The sequence below is a fragment of the Marmota marmota genome, unplaced genomic scaffold, assembly GCF_001458135.2.
Source record: "Marmota marmota marmota unplaced genomic scaffold, marMar, whole genome shotgun sequence".
NCBI lineage: Eukaryota > Metazoa > Chordata > Mammalia > Rodentia > Sciuridae > Marmota > Marmota marmota.
In genome coordinates, this window is record NW_026000240.1 from 22,676,401 (window position 1) to 22,693,112 (window position 16,712).

General features: G+C 43.0%; 1 protein-coding gene across 1 annotated transcript in view; it reads right to left on the reverse strand.

The window, feature by feature from the left end:
- Grk7 (G protein-coupled receptor kinase 7) overlaps positions 1-6,779 on the reverse strand; it is a 41,701-nt gene extending 34,922 nt beyond the window's left edge. Inside the window, exons 1-3 of the mRNA XM_048794507.1 lie at positions 6,722-6,779; positions 418-567; positions 3-196 (exon numbers count right to left, since the gene is read on the reverse strand). Coding sequence (XP_048650464.1) covers positions 3-196; positions 418-567; positions 6,722-6,779 — 402 coding nt within the window. The remainder of the gene's footprint in view (positions 1-2; positions 197-417; positions 568-6,721) is intronic.
- Positions 6,780-16,712: the final 9,933 nt, after the last annotated feature.

Genomic DNA, 16,712 nt, shown 5'->3' on the forward strand with positions numbered 1-16,712 from the left:
GCCTGCAGGTAGGCGGTGTTGGCGATCAGGTTGTCCAGGCCCCCCATGTCCATGGCTGAGGCAGGGCGCTCCCGCTGTCGGGGACAGCCGAGGAAGGACGCAGGGCAGCTCGGGGACTGTCGGGCCTGTGGCCGCCACACTCGGTTGCTTTCTGGGGCTAACTGACTTCCAGGGGATTTACGGGCAGCCTTCTGGCCTCGGGTGGGACCCGCAGAGGAGGCAGAAAGTCGTTCCTCCAGTAAGAAGCTTTGGCTGGCTATGTATAGCTGGCCGTGGGATCCCCACCTGACAGGTCACCCTCCAGCCACAAGGCCAAAGCTGCCCACACCTGCAAGGGCCAGCTGCCCACTGCCGGGTCTCACTTGGCCCAGTTACCATGGGCCCTTCACACACCCTGTGCCCCCCACATTCAGCTACCAGCCTCCAAAAGCAGTGAGTAGTAGTCAGGTGGCATCTCATTTCTTATCCTGAGAATGATTGCTAAAGTTACAACATCATCTCCCACCAGGCCCCGGCTGGGCACTCCGGGAGCAGCCTTGCAGAGGGTTCCTCCAGGTGCCTCACAGCCTGACATGAAGAAAAGGGTACAGAAGGGAATGCTGGGAGCTTTGGGTCCTCAGACATGTTCCCAGAGGTCTTGGGACTCAAGTTGTGGATCTTGGGGTACACCAGATGCATCCTGAGTAGCCTGCAGGAATTCTCCAGCTAAGAGGATCATCTTGACCCCAAACATACCATTAAGTGACATAAGCAGAAAAAGCCACATTCCTGAAATAGAGAGCTGGAGTCTGCTGGGAGTACGGGCTCTGAGTGAACAAGAATTTTCTATGACCCCAAAGACAGACAGCAGCTTCATGGCTTGCGGTAGGGACTGGCCCACGGACAGTCACACCAGTGGACTCCGCATGCCAAGGAGTCTTCCTGCAGATGCCCGAGCAGTGAAGTTTCAGGGGTCCCACCGCATCTTTGCCTTAGGAAGCAAGGGAGCTGTCCTCCATGGAGGACACACCAGGCTGAGCTGTCACTGGCTGCGACCTCAGGAGGAACAGAGATTGATGTCGACAGAGATCAGGCTAAGAACCTGCGCTCTAAAAATAACAACTGTGTCTTACAGGGAAGAATACTCAGGGTTTTTCTTTGCAAAGCAAGGCTAAGGCAGCTTAGAAACAAAGTCACTTGGTATTATGTGTTTACATGGAAGATGAGAGAGAGAGAGAGAGAGAGAGAGACTAAAGGAGGGTCAGTCTTTTTCCAAACAAACAATCTCTAGCACACACACTGTCAAAACATCGTCACTGCCTTGGCCCTCCTGTCAGCCTCCGACCATTCCCAGGGCAGACACACAATTGGCCTCATGCTCCCGAGAATTATGTAATGAACTCGTGGGTGCCCTTTGGCTTTGCACGCTGCGCTTGTAAGTGATCGCCTCTATTGCAGGGACGGATGATCGGCATGGGTGACCGTGGCTCTGATTATGCCGTCTGCTCAGAAACACACAGAAGAAACCCTGGCCCTTCATTGCTCTTGACATGTTGCCCCGGGTCCACATTTCTGGGTAGTGAAAAATCAGACTGAGAATTTCTTCTGATGACAAAGGGCCTTTCCCGACAGATGAACTTTGAGAAAACGGTAGAATTGTCACCACAGATATTTAACCTTGTCACTGGGGGGGGGGGGCGGGGGGGGGGGCCTGCCTTCCCTGATGAACGTATATACTAGGAACCGCTGGATTCCACCCATACTAGTTTATTACCTTTTAATGTCTGAGTAATCACTTAATCTAGCACTGTCCAAAAGAGTTATAAGAAGCCACAAATGTAGTTTAAAATTTTCTAGTAGTCACGTTAAAACAATAAAAACAAACAGGTGAAATTAACTTTAATAATTTATATTCAGGCCCAGGCGTGGTGGTGCACGCTTATAATCCCAGCAGCTTGGGAGGCGGAGGCAAGAGTTCAAAGCCAGCCTCAGTAATTCAACGAGTCCCTAAAGAACCCAGTGAGACCCTGTCTCTAAATAAAATACAAAAAAGGACGGGGGTGTGACGCTCAGTGGTTGAGTGCCCCTGAGATCAACCCCTGGTACCAAAATAATAAATAAATTAATTAAATAAATTATCTGACCAATGAGGCAAGAGTTTAAATAGTATTTGGCACAAAATGTAGAAGCTATGAAATGACAGTATGATGCCTACAGGTAATTTTGAGTTGCAACATCATTATTTTTAAAGTTTGACCTATCTGATATCATAGGGAGGTCTATATAAGACGGAATAATTTATGTGATGGCTAACAACAGGACCTGGTGCTTTTCCCAACTCAATGAAACAAAAATTCTAGGTCCAATTAAAGAAAGGCACTAAATTCTTATCTTAGAAGCAGAGACAACTATAGGATTCCTAAGTGGGGGAAAAGTACAAGAAATTTGGTTTGGAAATATGGTGGGACAGTAATGAGTACTAAGTCCAGCACTGCTTGGGAGGGATCCTGGCTCTTAGCTGTGTGCTCTTCAGCAAGTTATTTAACTTCTCTGAGTTTCAATCTCATTATAAGTAAAATAGAAATAATAAATGTTGGTTTTATTTTTTTAAGTAAGCTCTTTAGATAATTCAGTGCCAAAATAGTGTTTGATACAAATAATTGGTGTCCATGGAGCTGCAAAATAGGAAGATTAGATTAACTGAATGACATGCAAGATTTGAAACCACAAACTATTGCAGTTAAATGTTTTACTGCATTCTACCATAAAAAGAAGACTCAACTCATATGAAAACAGGAAATATTTCATTTTGAATGGAAATCATAACTTTTATAATAGTAGAAAGCAAAAATCATATGTTATTATTTTTATGACCAATTTTATAACCTGGAGAAAAGGGAAAAAAGTTCTTTGCTCAGATCTTCTGTTCCATTTTGCCTCATTTAAAGCTTATTTTATGGGGCTGGGGCTATAGCTCAGTGGCAGAGTGCTTGCCTAGCATGTGTGAGGCACTGAGTTCGACCTTCAGCACCACATAAAAAACTAAACAAATAAAGGCATGCTGTCCACCTACAACTATAAAAAATTTTTTTAAAAGCTTATTTTATGATATCACATTCATAATTTTAAAATGCTGTAATATAACACAACATTTGAAAACACAATAAACATAAAAATGTTTTAGGTTAATGATTAGTCAGAGGGCAGGCTGGATTTGCTTTTTTCCTAGGGATTTTTTACTTTAAAATACATCCTAAGGTTAATTGTTCAAACAAATCAGTAAGGCTAGATTTGTAATTGGCACCAGAGATTGGACCCCAAGTCCAAGCACTGAGCCACATCTCCAGCCTTTTTTATTTTATTTATTTATTTTTTAAAAATTTTTATTAGTTATTGATGGACCTTTATTCACTTATTTGTTTATATGTGGTGCTGAGAATCGAACCCAGTGCCTCACCCATGATAGGCAAGCGCTCTATCAATGAGCCACATCCCCAGCCTTTTTTATTTTTTATTTTGAGAAAGGGTCTCACTAAGTTACTTAAGGCCTCACTTGAGGCTGGCCTTAAACTTGAGATCCTCCTGCCCCTGCCTCCCAAGCTGCTGGGATTACAGGCATGCACCACCACACCAAGCTATACTTCCTATACTAGATTCTTAAACAAATATAATGAAAATAGAATAGTTAAAAAGTAATGAACAATATATAAATGTATAACAAGTTTATATCTTAAAATGCATTTTAAAATTATATATTTTATTATTTTATTTTTAGTACTGGAAATTAAACCCCATGGTGCTACATCCCTACTCTTTCATTTTTTTTTTTTTTTTGCTTAGGGCCTCATTAAGTTGCTGAGGCTAGCTTTGAACTTGTGATCCTCCTGCCTCAGCCTTCCTCAGTCATCAGGAATACAGGTGTACACCACCTTGCCTGGCAAAGAAAAAAATACACATATATGTAGTATATCAGAACTACATCCCCAAAAGTCTTGTCAGAAATACCAGCTAATTCAACAGAGGAAGTTGGACATGGGGAAGTATTTGCACACCTTGTTAGATCTGCTGCGGAACCGAACAGGCCTTGACAAAGCAGCCCAGAAGTTAGCTCTAGCAGAAAGGGGTTCCCACTCCATGGCTGGAGGGACACAGAGAAAGAGGAGTCCACTGGCCATGTCAGTGGACCATGGAACCACAGCAGGAGCTGCAGCAGGCAGACTTGTGTTCAAGTCTTAATCCTTGGTCCCTATGAAGGTGTGACCTTAATTGGAAATAGAGACATTGCAGATGTCATCAAGTTAAGACGAAGTCACCCTGGACTAGAGTGGCTCCTAAATCCAAGGGATGGTGTCTTTATGAGAAAAAGGACAGATTGGAAACAGAGACTCAGAGGAGACACAGGGGGAAAAAAATGCCCCATGAAGACAGAGGCAGAGATTGGGGTGATGCTGCCATAGACCAAAGAACTCCAGGGTGTTCAGCAGGCCAGGCCGCTAGGCAGGGCACACAGGTCAGTCACCCTCAGACCTGCAGAGGGACTCACCCTGCTGACGCCTCTATGTGGGGCTGCGGGTGTTGAACTGTGAGAGAATAACTTTCAGTTTCCCGGGCCACCCACTCTGGAGATTCATCATGGCAGCCACAGGGAAGGCACACAGGGGCTGTCTGGTAGGAGCTGGGACCACAGAAGAGAGGCTGTTGGTGGGAGCAGAAATAGCGGAGGAGAGGCAGCCTCCCCCAGAGACACCACAGGACGCAGAGAGTGGGAGAGATGCCCTCTCACCTGTCTCCACTGGCCGGATCTGGCTGGGAAAGGTCACTTGAGAGCTTGCATGGGGTGAGCCCAGGGACAGAGATCAGAGAGGGCCACCGTCAGAGAAAGTATCGTGGCACAAAGAGGATCTGACCAGTGCAACTCCCATGTCATCATGCACCAAACTACCCTTTAAAGGACCCATCCCTCTGCTAAGAACAAGGAGTGTTCAGCCACACAGCATGGTTATATTTGTATTTCAGAAGGCCCCTGTGGCTGCCGTGTGATGGGCAGCCGCACATCCAGCTGCAGCTGCTTAGGTGACAGAGATGGCCGCAGAAGATTCTGGAACCATTCAGAGGGCAAAATGGGAGGAGCTGTGACTTGGAGGCTCAGGACAAGGGAGATAAGCTCTGGGGTCAGGATTGGAGCTTGGAGGCCCTAGAAGATGGTCGTCTCATTCACCAAGAGAAGGGAAATCTCGAAGAAGGCTTGGTTTGTCTTCAGTTTGGGGCACGTGGAGTTTGGGGTGCCTGAAGCATCCAAGTGGAGCTGTTGGGTAGGCAGCTGGATATACAGACCTGGACTTCAGAGAGGAGGTCTGGAGGAGGCTCACCTCTACCAGGGGCAGTGGCGTGAGTAATAATTGATGTAAGTATTAAAACCCAGAGACGGTTGAGGTGGGACAAGAAAGGAACCTTGAAGAACTTCTACATTCAGCAGTCACGGAGGGAAGGAGCCCGGGAGACTGAAAAGAAATGGCCAGAGAAGTGGGAGAGAAGCTGGGAAGGAGAGAGCCAAGAAGCCTGTCCCTGAGATGAGAACAAAGAAATGACACTAATAGGGTTGGGGCTGGAGCTCAGTAGTAGAGCACCCGCCTAGCACACGTGAGGCACTGGGTTCGATCCTCAGCACCACATAAAAATAAATAAAGTAAAGGCATTGTGTGATTTAAAAATAAAATAAAATAAAGAAATGACATCGATGGGCTGAGATGGAAATCATGAGGTTCTGGAGAGGAACACTTTGGGTGTCATCGTGGCTCCTAAGCCTGACTGGAGCCTGTCCAGGGAGGCGGGAAGATGCGGACGCATAGGCTGTGGGCAGAGCGCTGGCTTGAAGAGGTGGCAGCTGGAGGGATGTGGGGAGAGGAGAAAAATTGCTGGTCTGACTTTCTGCATGTTAAGAGGATGCAGTGTGGAGGGCAGGGTAAAAATATAAGAGAAAAACCACACAGGTTCCAGAGAAGACTGCGGGAGGGGCCTTCAGGGCACAGGGAAAGGACAGGCTGGAGGGTGAAGGGCAAGTCTCAGGTCCTAACAAGAGAGCAGAGATGGCCGGGGACAAGGGCTGTGTGTGTTTGAGAGCTCAGTTTTTGTTTTGTGTTGTTTTGTTTTTGTCTTTTGGTACAGGGGATTGAACTTAAGGATGCTTAATCATTGAGCCACAACCCCAGCCCTTTTTATATTTTATTAGAGACGAGGTCTTGCTAAGTCGCTGAGGCTGACTTTGAACTTGTGATCTTGCCGAGCCACTAGGATTACAGGTGTGTACCACTGTGCCTGGCAAAAGAGTCTAGTTTAATGTAAAAACCACAAAACATGGTTAAAGCCATCCCAGAGGTCAGTACCAAGTCCAATGGGAGCATCCATTAGGATGCAATTGATGTCCTAGCTTTCGGGAAACATCAGTTAAAAATCAAGCATTTTTCTATTAACCCCAATACCAGGCAATTGCAGACTTAAATAGAAAGCCTGTGACCTTATTGTTTATCTTGCCTAAACCTGAAACCAGGAAAAAAAAAAAAAGTGCTATTCTTAGAATAGGAACTCAGGGTCTCACTTTGGGACTAGAACTTGGGATTGGGGTCCCACTTTGGGACTAGGAACTCAGGGTACGATTTTCACTCTGTTCTCTGTGTGACACAGAGCAGCTTGGGAGGTGAAAGAATTCAGTCTGGCACAGAAAGAAGATGGGAATTGTACTTACAAATGGTTCTTGTGCTGTTTCCATTAAAACAGCAGATCCCTAGTTCCAAGTCTCGCATGGTGTCACAGATGACACAAAGCCTCAAGTTCAGCTCCCCTCTAGTCAACAGTCAGACGATGACTGTGAAAGAAAAAAATCCTTTTATCAGCAGGAAGCCTGGCCTTCCTTACAAGTCATACCAAGAATAGATGGTGAGGAATTTTGCTTTTTGAGGCTACTTAATGTAGAAGTTGCCCATGTTTTATTTATTTTTTTAATATTTTATTTTTTAGTTGTAGTTGGGACGCAATACCTTTATTTTATTTTTTTATGGGGTGCAGAGGATCGAACCCAGGTTCTCGCACATGCTAGGCAAGCGCTCTACCACTGAGCCACATCCCCAGCCCCTGCCTGTGTTTTAGTAGGGGGTTAAAAAAAAAAAAATCTGTGGATCTGCTTAAAGGGTCTCATTCCTATCATAAATTACATTCATAAATATGGAACCTGGGGATCTTAGATAGCACAACATAAACATCTTCCTCTCCAAACAAGAGTCTAATTGTTGAATGGCGCCCACACCCAATAACACAGGGTATTCTTCTTGCCATAGCTGAGGGAGAAGAGCAATTGGTACATTTGAAGAAAATGGAGGATACTTCTTGATAGAGAGTCACCTTGGAAATGAGTTGTGGCTGATGTACAAAAGTAAATGGACTGCCTGTGTCCCCACAACGAGATTTAAAGATTCTGACTTTCTGTGGGAAATTACAGGACACCAAACAACACCATTTCAGCAAAGAAAATGCAAAATAAATTCCATAAAACATATATTTGATTTGTGGGGCAGATGTAGGAATTATCTGGGAAAATATTTTGTGGTTATGATGAAGAAGGAAATGAGGGGATAAAAATCCAAGTTATTTTTAGTAGAACATAAAACATTTTTGTTATGATTTGAATCTGGAATGTCCCCCAAACCTCACTGGTGTCCAATGTAGCAGCCATGTTCAGAGGTGGGGCTTTGGGGAAGTAATTGGATCATGAGGTTTCTGACCTCGATGGTGGATTAATCCTCTGATGGATTAATAACTTGATAGCATTATTGGGAGGCGGTGGAAACTGTAGGAGGCGGGGCCTTGCTGGAGGAAGTGGGTTGCTGGGGGCGTGTCCTGTGTCCTCTCTTTGGCTCCTCCTTTCCTTTCCTGGCTGCCACCAGATGACCAGCCCTGCTACCCCAGCCGTTCTCCTCCATGATGCTCAGCCTCACACAGGTCCACGGCCAAGGAATCAGCCAACCCTGGACTCAAACCTCTGAACTGTGAGCCAAAATAAATCAATACATCTTTCCTCTGTTTTAAGTTGTTTGTGACAGGTATTTTGTCACTTTTACAAAAACCTGACTAGCACAACTTTGTATCCTTCCATGGAGAAGCATTAAGAGTTTGCTACAAATTTCGGTCAAGTCTGCTTCTAAAATGCTTTTATTTTCTTCCCACCTGCGGTGGAGAATAAAAATAATTGAGTTAATAGGGAATTATAAGAAAAAATGAAGGACTGGGGTGTAGGTCTGTGGTAGAGCACTTGCCTAGTATGTTCAAGGCCCTGGGCCCCATCTCCACCCCTGCAAGAAAATAAAAATGAAAAATTAAACAATGAACAAATTAAACATGTCGCCCCCAGCTAGATGTTCCCTGACGTGGTGGGGGAAGGAGTTATATTAAGAAAATATTTTAATAAATATTTAAATTAATATTTAATAATAGTAGTATTAGATCATCTGGTTATAGCGAAGAAAAGAAAGCCTTATTCTCATACGCAGCAGAGGCCATAAGAGAAGGCCAGTCTCGGCATGGGCTACGCTAAAGAAAAGGCAGAACTCCATTCAATTAGGGAACTTCTCCCGTGGCCCTTCCTCACAGTCTTCCTCAAAGCACCGTAGCCTCAGGGCAGTTTTTCAAGAGGGTGAAGGCAGAAGCCGAGGAGTCTCCTGAGGTCTGGGCTGTGGAGCTGACACATGGCTACTTCTGCCATATTTTCTCTGTCATTCATGAAACCAGTCCAGATTGATAGGAGTAGCTGCAAAATATTGTGGCCCAAGTTTTTCAACCCATCACAGATGGTGGTAAGTGCTGTGGAGAAAAATAAAGCAGGGAAGGGGGGTGTGGGTGGACAAGGCTGTCCCTCTATGTATTTATTTACCTCCTGGTGCTGGGGATGGAACCCAGGGGCTTAGACCTGCTAGGCAAGCACTCTGCCTGCCTAGTGTAGAGCATTCCATGGGTCGAACAGCCAGTTCAAAGCCCTGGGGATGATGCGAGCCTGGGGAGTTTGAGAAACAGCAAGAAGGTCAGTGTGGCTGGACCAGAGTGAAGGAATGAGCCAAAATTAAAATATGCTCTCTGAGAGGTAGAGGGGCCAGACCAGACAGGCCTGGTTGGCCACTGTAAGGACTTTGGCTTTTCTTACTGATTGTGATGGAAGGCCACTGTCAGTTTTTGGCAGAGGACTGCTACAATTGGATGGACGTTTTATGGGATCATAGACCACAGGGGACATGACTGAAACACATAAACCAGTCTGGAGGCTACGGCAGTCACCCCAGTGAGAAATCAGTGGAGGCTGTAAGATGGTTTGCTCATGGGCTAAATGTGGGTGTGACAGAAAAAAAAAATGAGGGTGACTCTAAGATTTTGGGCCTGAGTAACTGGAAGCATGGATTTCCTATAAACTGGGTTGAAATTCCTTGAAGAAGCAGCTTGTGGGCAGGATCAAGCTCTCGGTATTGTTCTTACTAAATTTGGAGATCTCCCGAAGTCTTCTGGATCTATGGGTCTGGAACCGAGATGACCGGACGGGGATTGGAGACATTGGGAGCCACCCGGTAGATAAATGACATTTAGAGCCATGGGACTGGATGTGATCACTCTATGGATGAGTGCAGAGAAAACTAAGGACTGAGTTCCAGAGTTCCAGGAGGTGAGGGCGGTGGGGCATTCAAGAGCCAGCAGGGGGTGGATCTCATAGGCCAAAAGAAGAAAGAGTATCAAGGAGGCACAGCCATCCACTGCCTTGAAAACTGCTGAGAGGTCAAGTTCGATAAGATCTGATAAGATCTGAAAATTGCCTAAAGGCTGTAGCACAATGGTGTCTCTAAGGAGATTGGCAAGACCAGCTTCAATGGAGAGGTGGGAGCAAAGCCTTATCAGAGCCAGTTCAATAGACATTACAAGGCAAGGAGTTGCAGGCAGCTCCAGGAAGCTACTCTTTCAAGGAGTTTTGCTCAGGGGATGACCTCCGTGTTAAGTGGCAGCCCAGGTGCAGCAGAAGAGCTCTGAGGAAATGAGGTCAGTGGATTGAGAAGCCAGGGTATGAGAAGCATCATCCACGTGGGTGTTAAGATAACCAAGAATTACCAAACGAACAGCGATGGAGAGCCAGGAGCTGGCATCTCCAAAGAGTGCAGAGGAGTGAGCCTGGGGACACACGATGCCGTGAGTGTTGGAGTCCAGTGGCATGAGATTCCAAGCTGGGTGTGTGTGGAGGGAGAGCAGCAACCAAGGAATCCCGTCTTGCACCTCACCAAGTCCAGTCGTGTGGGTTGAGCAGGAGGGTCCCAGAGGAAGCAGTGTCCTCAGAGAGAATCAGGTTTTAGTGGGAAGAAAGAGAAGGATGAGGATGGTGAACATCTTGTGGGTGTAAATGTCAGAAGGCACAGAGGAAGCATTTCAGAAGTCAGGGAGGGTTGAGTGAGGGAGGAATAAAAGGAAATGTCCGGAACTGCTTCGAATTATATTTAAGAGGATGTGAGAACATCGGGAAAGCTAGATTTCTGGCTAACTAGTGGGATGAGATTGCTGAGGTCAAAGCAGAGGTGGTGGTCAGATCCTGAATGTTGAGGGCACAAGAGGCGCAGGTCTTGCCATGCACAGGACCGGGCAGTGCCCCCTCTGCTGCTGCTGCTGGAGCTGGGGGAGGTCTTGTGCAGAGGACTTGGGCCCCTTCTGCCTTGATCCACGATGGTGGAGCTGGCGGAAGGTTGGTCTGATCTGAAATGGGAGGACCTGGGCACATCCTTGGTTAGGTGGTGGGTTTTGGAGCTGAGGGTGGAGACCTCAGCAAGAACTTCAAAGCAGTTCCTTTGACTTTGCATCAATCTTGAGGACTTAATAGCAGGGTGTGGTGGACTTGAGCACTCCCCAGCACCTCTAGGTTTTATTAGGGTGAACACATCACAAGACCTCTCAGTTCTGGACACACTGTCCCACAGAAATCCAGTGCTACAGTCTCAGGGCCGTTAAGGGCCATTTAAGTATAAGGTATGAGAAGGACCCAAGCCTCTCTCTTTTTTTTAATCCTTAAGAACAAAGTATGTTCTTAGAAAAATGAGAGTTCAGAATTCAGGGAGGGATTTTAGAATACACCAAAATTCCCAATTTATAATTCGGTATCTCCAAGATTCTGTATACTTAAAACCATGAAAAATATTCTAGAGGACATATGGCACAAAGAAAATATTTTTCCTTAAAAAAATGCACCTCTTCCATTTCTTATTTCTTCTGCATTTTGATAAACTTCTTGAAAGCGTAGTGCCTTTAATGAACTCCATGCTTTCTCAGATTACCTCCACGGGGGGCCAGAACAAGATGGGAAACACAATTATTTTGATTTGAGTGCATTCTTGAAGAGTTGAACAAGGAGACAAGCGGAACACCGTTAATGCCTCTTCTTGTATTTTCCATTTAGTGGCACATGTAAAAGGTGTGGGTTATGATCTTAAATAGTCATAGCCATTTCTCTCATTAAAAAAAAAAGTTTATTTCCTATAGAGTAAAACGAACAGATCTTAAATGTACAGATTGATGAGTTTCGACAAATGAAACTCACTCATGCCACCGTCACCCAAATCAAAACAGATGACATTTGTATCAAATCTGAAAGCTTTCTTGTGCCCCTCCCAGTCCATGAGGCAGTCTATCACAGTAGGGTAGTTTGTCTGTTCTTGAACTTCATACAAACAGAGCCACACAGGTAAGTACTACCCTGTGCCTGGATTCTTTTGCTCAGCATAGTGTTTTGAGATTCATTCATGTGGCAGCCTGTATCAATAGTTTGTTCCTTTTTAAAAAAAAAACAAAAACTTCTGAGTAGTGTTCTATTCTATGAATAGAACCCTATTCTACTGATTGACAAGTGGGTTGTTTCCAGTCTAGGACTATTATTTCAAATATGAATATGAAAAAAATCAGCTGTGAGTATTCTTTTATATCTTTTGGTGGACACATATTTTCATTGCTCTTGGGCAAATGCATAGGGATGGAATTGCTGTATCATAGAATATGTATGTGTGTGTGTGTGTGTGTATTTTTAAAGATGTAATTATATTTTTTATAGCTTTATTTTTTTATTTATTTTTATGTGGTGCTGAGGATTGATCCAGGGCCTCGCACATGCTATGTGAGTGCCCTACATCTGAGCCACAACTCCAGCCCTGAATTTGTGTATATTAAATTTTAAAAATACTGCCTTATGGACACATCAAGGAAAGAATATTACAGACCAATATCCCTGATGACCTCAGATGCAAAAATTCTTAATAAAAGGTTAGCAGATCATATTCAACAACATATTAGGAAATTTTTACATCACGATCAATTTTTTTTTTTTTTTGATCAGGGGTTGAACTCAGGAACATTTAACCACTGAGCCACATTCCCCATCCCTTTTTTAAATTTTTTATTCTGAGGTAGGCAGAGTCTTGATAAGCTGCTTAGGGTATTGCTAAGTTGCTGAGACTGGCTTTAAACTTGGGATCCTCCTGTCTCAGCCTCCCAAGTTGCTGGGTTTATAGGTGTGCCCTACTGTACCTGGCAATCAAGTTGATTTTATCCCAGGGATGTCAGAAAGGCTTAACATATGCAAATCAATAAGTGTAATTCATCACATAAACAGAATTAAGGATGAGGATCACTTAGCCTCCTCAGTAGATGTACAGAAAGGCTAAATTCAGCACTCATTCATGACAAAAACACGGAAGAAACTAGGGATGGAAGGAACCTACCTCAACACCATAAAGGGTATGTACAAAAACCCAAAGCCAACAACACAATGAATGAGGAAAAACTGAAAGCAGTTCCTTTAAAATCTGGAACAAGACAGGATGTCCACTCACACTACTCCTATTAAATATAGGACTGGAAATTCTAGTCAGAGCAATTAAGACAGGACAAGGAAATAAAAGGGATAAAAATAGGAAAGGAAGAAGTCAAATTATCACTGTTTGCAGATGATATGATCCTACATTTCGAAAAGTTCCACCAAGAAGTTCCGCTGAAAGCCTGCTAGAGCTAAGAAATTCAGCAAGGGAGCAGGTTACAAAACCAACCTATAAACATCATTAGCTTTCCTAGATACCAGTAATGAATCTGCTGAGAAAGAATTCAGGCAAACAGGGGCTGGGTTGGTGGCTCAGTGGTAGAGTGCTTGCCTAGCATGTGTGAGGCACTGGGTTTGATTCTCAGCACTCCATATAAATAAATAAAATAAAGGTCCATTGACAACTAAAAAAAGAAAAAAGAAATCAGGAAAACAACCCCATTCAAAACAGTTTCAAACAACAACAAAAAACAAAGGGCAGAGGTTTAGCAAGGATGGTGGAATGTGACAGATATCATTATCCAAAGTACGTGTATGAAGACACTAATTGGTGTCAACATACTTTATATACAACCAGAGATATGAAAAATTGTGCTCTATATGTGTAATAAGAATTGTAATGCGGGCTGGGGATGTGGCTCAAGCGGTAGCGCACTCGCCTGGCATGCATGCGGCCCAGGTTCGATCCTCAGCACCACATACAAACAAAGATGTTGTGTCCACCGAGAACTAAAAAAATAAATATTAAAAAATTCTCTCTCTCTCTCTCTCAAAAAAAAAAAAAGAATTGTAATGCATTCCACTGTCGTTTATTTTTAAAAAATCAATTAAAAAACCTCAAAAATCCCACCTAGGAATACATCTAACCAAGGAGGCAAAAAGATTTCTATAATGAAAACCATAGAAAATTGAAGAAGACACAAGAAGGTGGAAAGACCTCCCATGTTCATGGATAGGCAGAGTAATATGGTTAAAATGGCCATATTACCAAAAGTGACCTACAGATCCAATGCAACCCCCATCAAAATACCAATGACATGCTTCACAGAACTAGAAAAAACAGTTCTAAATTTTATTTGGAAGAATAAAAGACCCAGAGTAGCCAAAGCAATTCTAAGCCAAAAAAGCAATGCTGGAGGCATCACAATTCCTGACTTCAGATTGTACTATAGAGCCGGAGAAACAGAAACCGCATGGTGCTGGCATAAAAACAGACACCTAGCCCAATGTCACAGAAGAGAAGACCCAGAGACAAATCCACACAATCATCTGATCCTTGACAAAGGTGCCAAAACCAAACAACAGAGAAAAAGACAGCCTTTTAAACAAATGGTGCTGGGAAAACTGGTTATTCGTTTGTAAAAGAATGAAGCTAGACTCTTGCTTCTCACCCTGCACAAAAGTAAACTCAAAGTGGATCAAAAGATTGAGGAATTAGATGAGAAATTATGCAAGTCCTAGAAGAAAATATAGAATTAACACTCTGGTGTATAGGCACAGGCAATGACTTTCTCAATAGGACCCCTAAAGCTCAGGAAATAATGCCAAGATTTAACAAATGGGATGGCATCAATCAAAAAACTTCTATACAGCAAATAAAATGATTAAAAATGGGAAGATTGAATCTACAGAATGGGAGAAAATCTTTACTGACTACTCTTCTGAGAGAGGAGTAACACAGAATATATTAAGAACTCAAAAAAATATACACCAGGGCTGGGGTTGTAACTCAGTGGTAGAGCACTCGCCTGGCACATGTGAGTCAAATGTGAGTCACTGGGTTCAATCCTCAGCACCATATATAAATAAATAAAATAAAGATATTGTGTCCAACTACAACTCAAAAAACAAAACCAAAATCAACACCCAAAAAACAAAACAAAACAAAAAACCCACAAATATATCCCACAAATAACCCAATTAATAAATGGGTAAACAAACTAAACAGAATTCTCAAAAGAATAGAAATAGCCATTAAATATATGAAAAGATGGCTAGGCATGGTGGTGCATGCCTGTAATTCTAGCGGCTCTGGAGGCTGAGGCAAGAGGATTGAGTTCAAAGCCAGCCTCAGCAGAAGAGAGGCTTTCAGCCACTCAGTGAGACCCTATCTCTAAATAAAATACAAAATAGGGCTGGGGATGTGGCTCAGTGGTCGAGTGCCCTGATACCAAAAAAAGAAAAAGAAAAAATGTTCAACATCATTAGGAATTAGGGAAATGCAAATCAAAACTACACTGAGATTTCACCTCACTCCAGTCAGCATGGCAGTCATCAAAAATACAAACAACAATGATGCTGGAGAGGGTGTGGAGAAGAAGGAACACTTTTGGGAGCTGGCATTGTAGTTCAGTGGCAGAGTGCTTGCTTAGCACTGTGAGGCCCTGGGTTTGATCTTCAGCACCACATAAAGATAAATAAATAAAATAAAGGTATTGTGTCCATCTACAACTAAATTTTCTTTTCTTTTTTCTTTCTTTCTTTCGTTCGTTCTTTTTTTTTCCCCCCAGAGGAACACGTTTATACTGTTGATAGAGTTATAAATTAGTACAACCACTGTGGAAATCAGTATGAAGGCTCCTCAAAAAAGTAGAAGTGGAGCTACCATATGACCTAGCTATACCACTCCTTGGTATTTATCTTGAAGAAATAAAGTCAGCACACTATAGTAATGTATGCATATCCATGTTTATAGCAGCACAATTGACAATAGCTAAATTATGCAACAGCCTAGGTGTCCATCAACTGGTGAATGATTAAAGAAAATGTGGTACACATACTCAATGGAGTTTTTTTTTTTTTTTTTTTTTTTTTTTTTTTTTTTAAGAGAGAGAGAGAGAGAATTTTAATATTTATTTTTCAGTTTTCGGCGGACACAACATCTTTGTTTGTATGTGGTGCTGAGGATCGAACCCAGGCCGCATGCATGCCAGGTGAGTATGCTACCTCTTGAGCCACATCCCCAGCCCCTCAATGGAGTTTTATTGAGCCATAAAGAGAAATCAAATTACATCTTTTTCAGGAAAATGAATGGAACTTGAGCAATTATATTAAGCAAAGGGTCTCATGTTTTCTCTCATATGTGAGAACTAGAGAAGAAAAAGGAAAAGAAAGGTAAGGGGGGGAATTTTATGAAAATGGAAAGATCAGTAGAGTACAGCAAAGATACCAGGGGAAAGGAGGAGGGGAAGGAAAGGAGAAGTACTGGAAAGTAATACTGGCCAAATTCTATTGTTATATTGTGTGTATGTATTAATATGTAACAACAAATCCTATCATTGTGTACAACTATAATACATCAATAAAAAATATAGAAAATTTTTTAAAAATACTGCCTTACAGTTTTCCAAAGTTGGTATTCCATTTTGCATTCCCACTAGCAATAGATGAAGAGTTCCAGTTCCTCTACCTCTTCACCAAGACTTAGTGTTAACAGTCTTTCTAACTTGAGCTTTTCTAGGGGATGTATACTGGTGTTTTATTGTGATTTCCTAATGAGGAATATTGGGTACCTTTTCATAACTGCCTATATGTAGGTCTTCTGTGAAGTATCTTTTGTTTCTCCTTCTCCTTTTTCTCTTCCACCAACCCCCAATATCCAACTTTTCCAATTAAGCTTGTTGAGAATATAGACCTGTTCACTGATCACGTTCTTTAATAGAAAAGTTAAACGTTGTTTAGACAGTGAGGGAGGCCAAGGCATCCAAGTTCAAGGCCCACTGAGCAATTTAGTGAAATCCTGTCTCAAAATAAAAAATAAAAAGGGCTGGGATGTAACTCAGTGGTAGAATGCTTTCCTAGCATGATTGAGGGCTTGGGTTTAATCCCCAGTAGCAAAAAAAAAAAAAAAAAAAAAAAA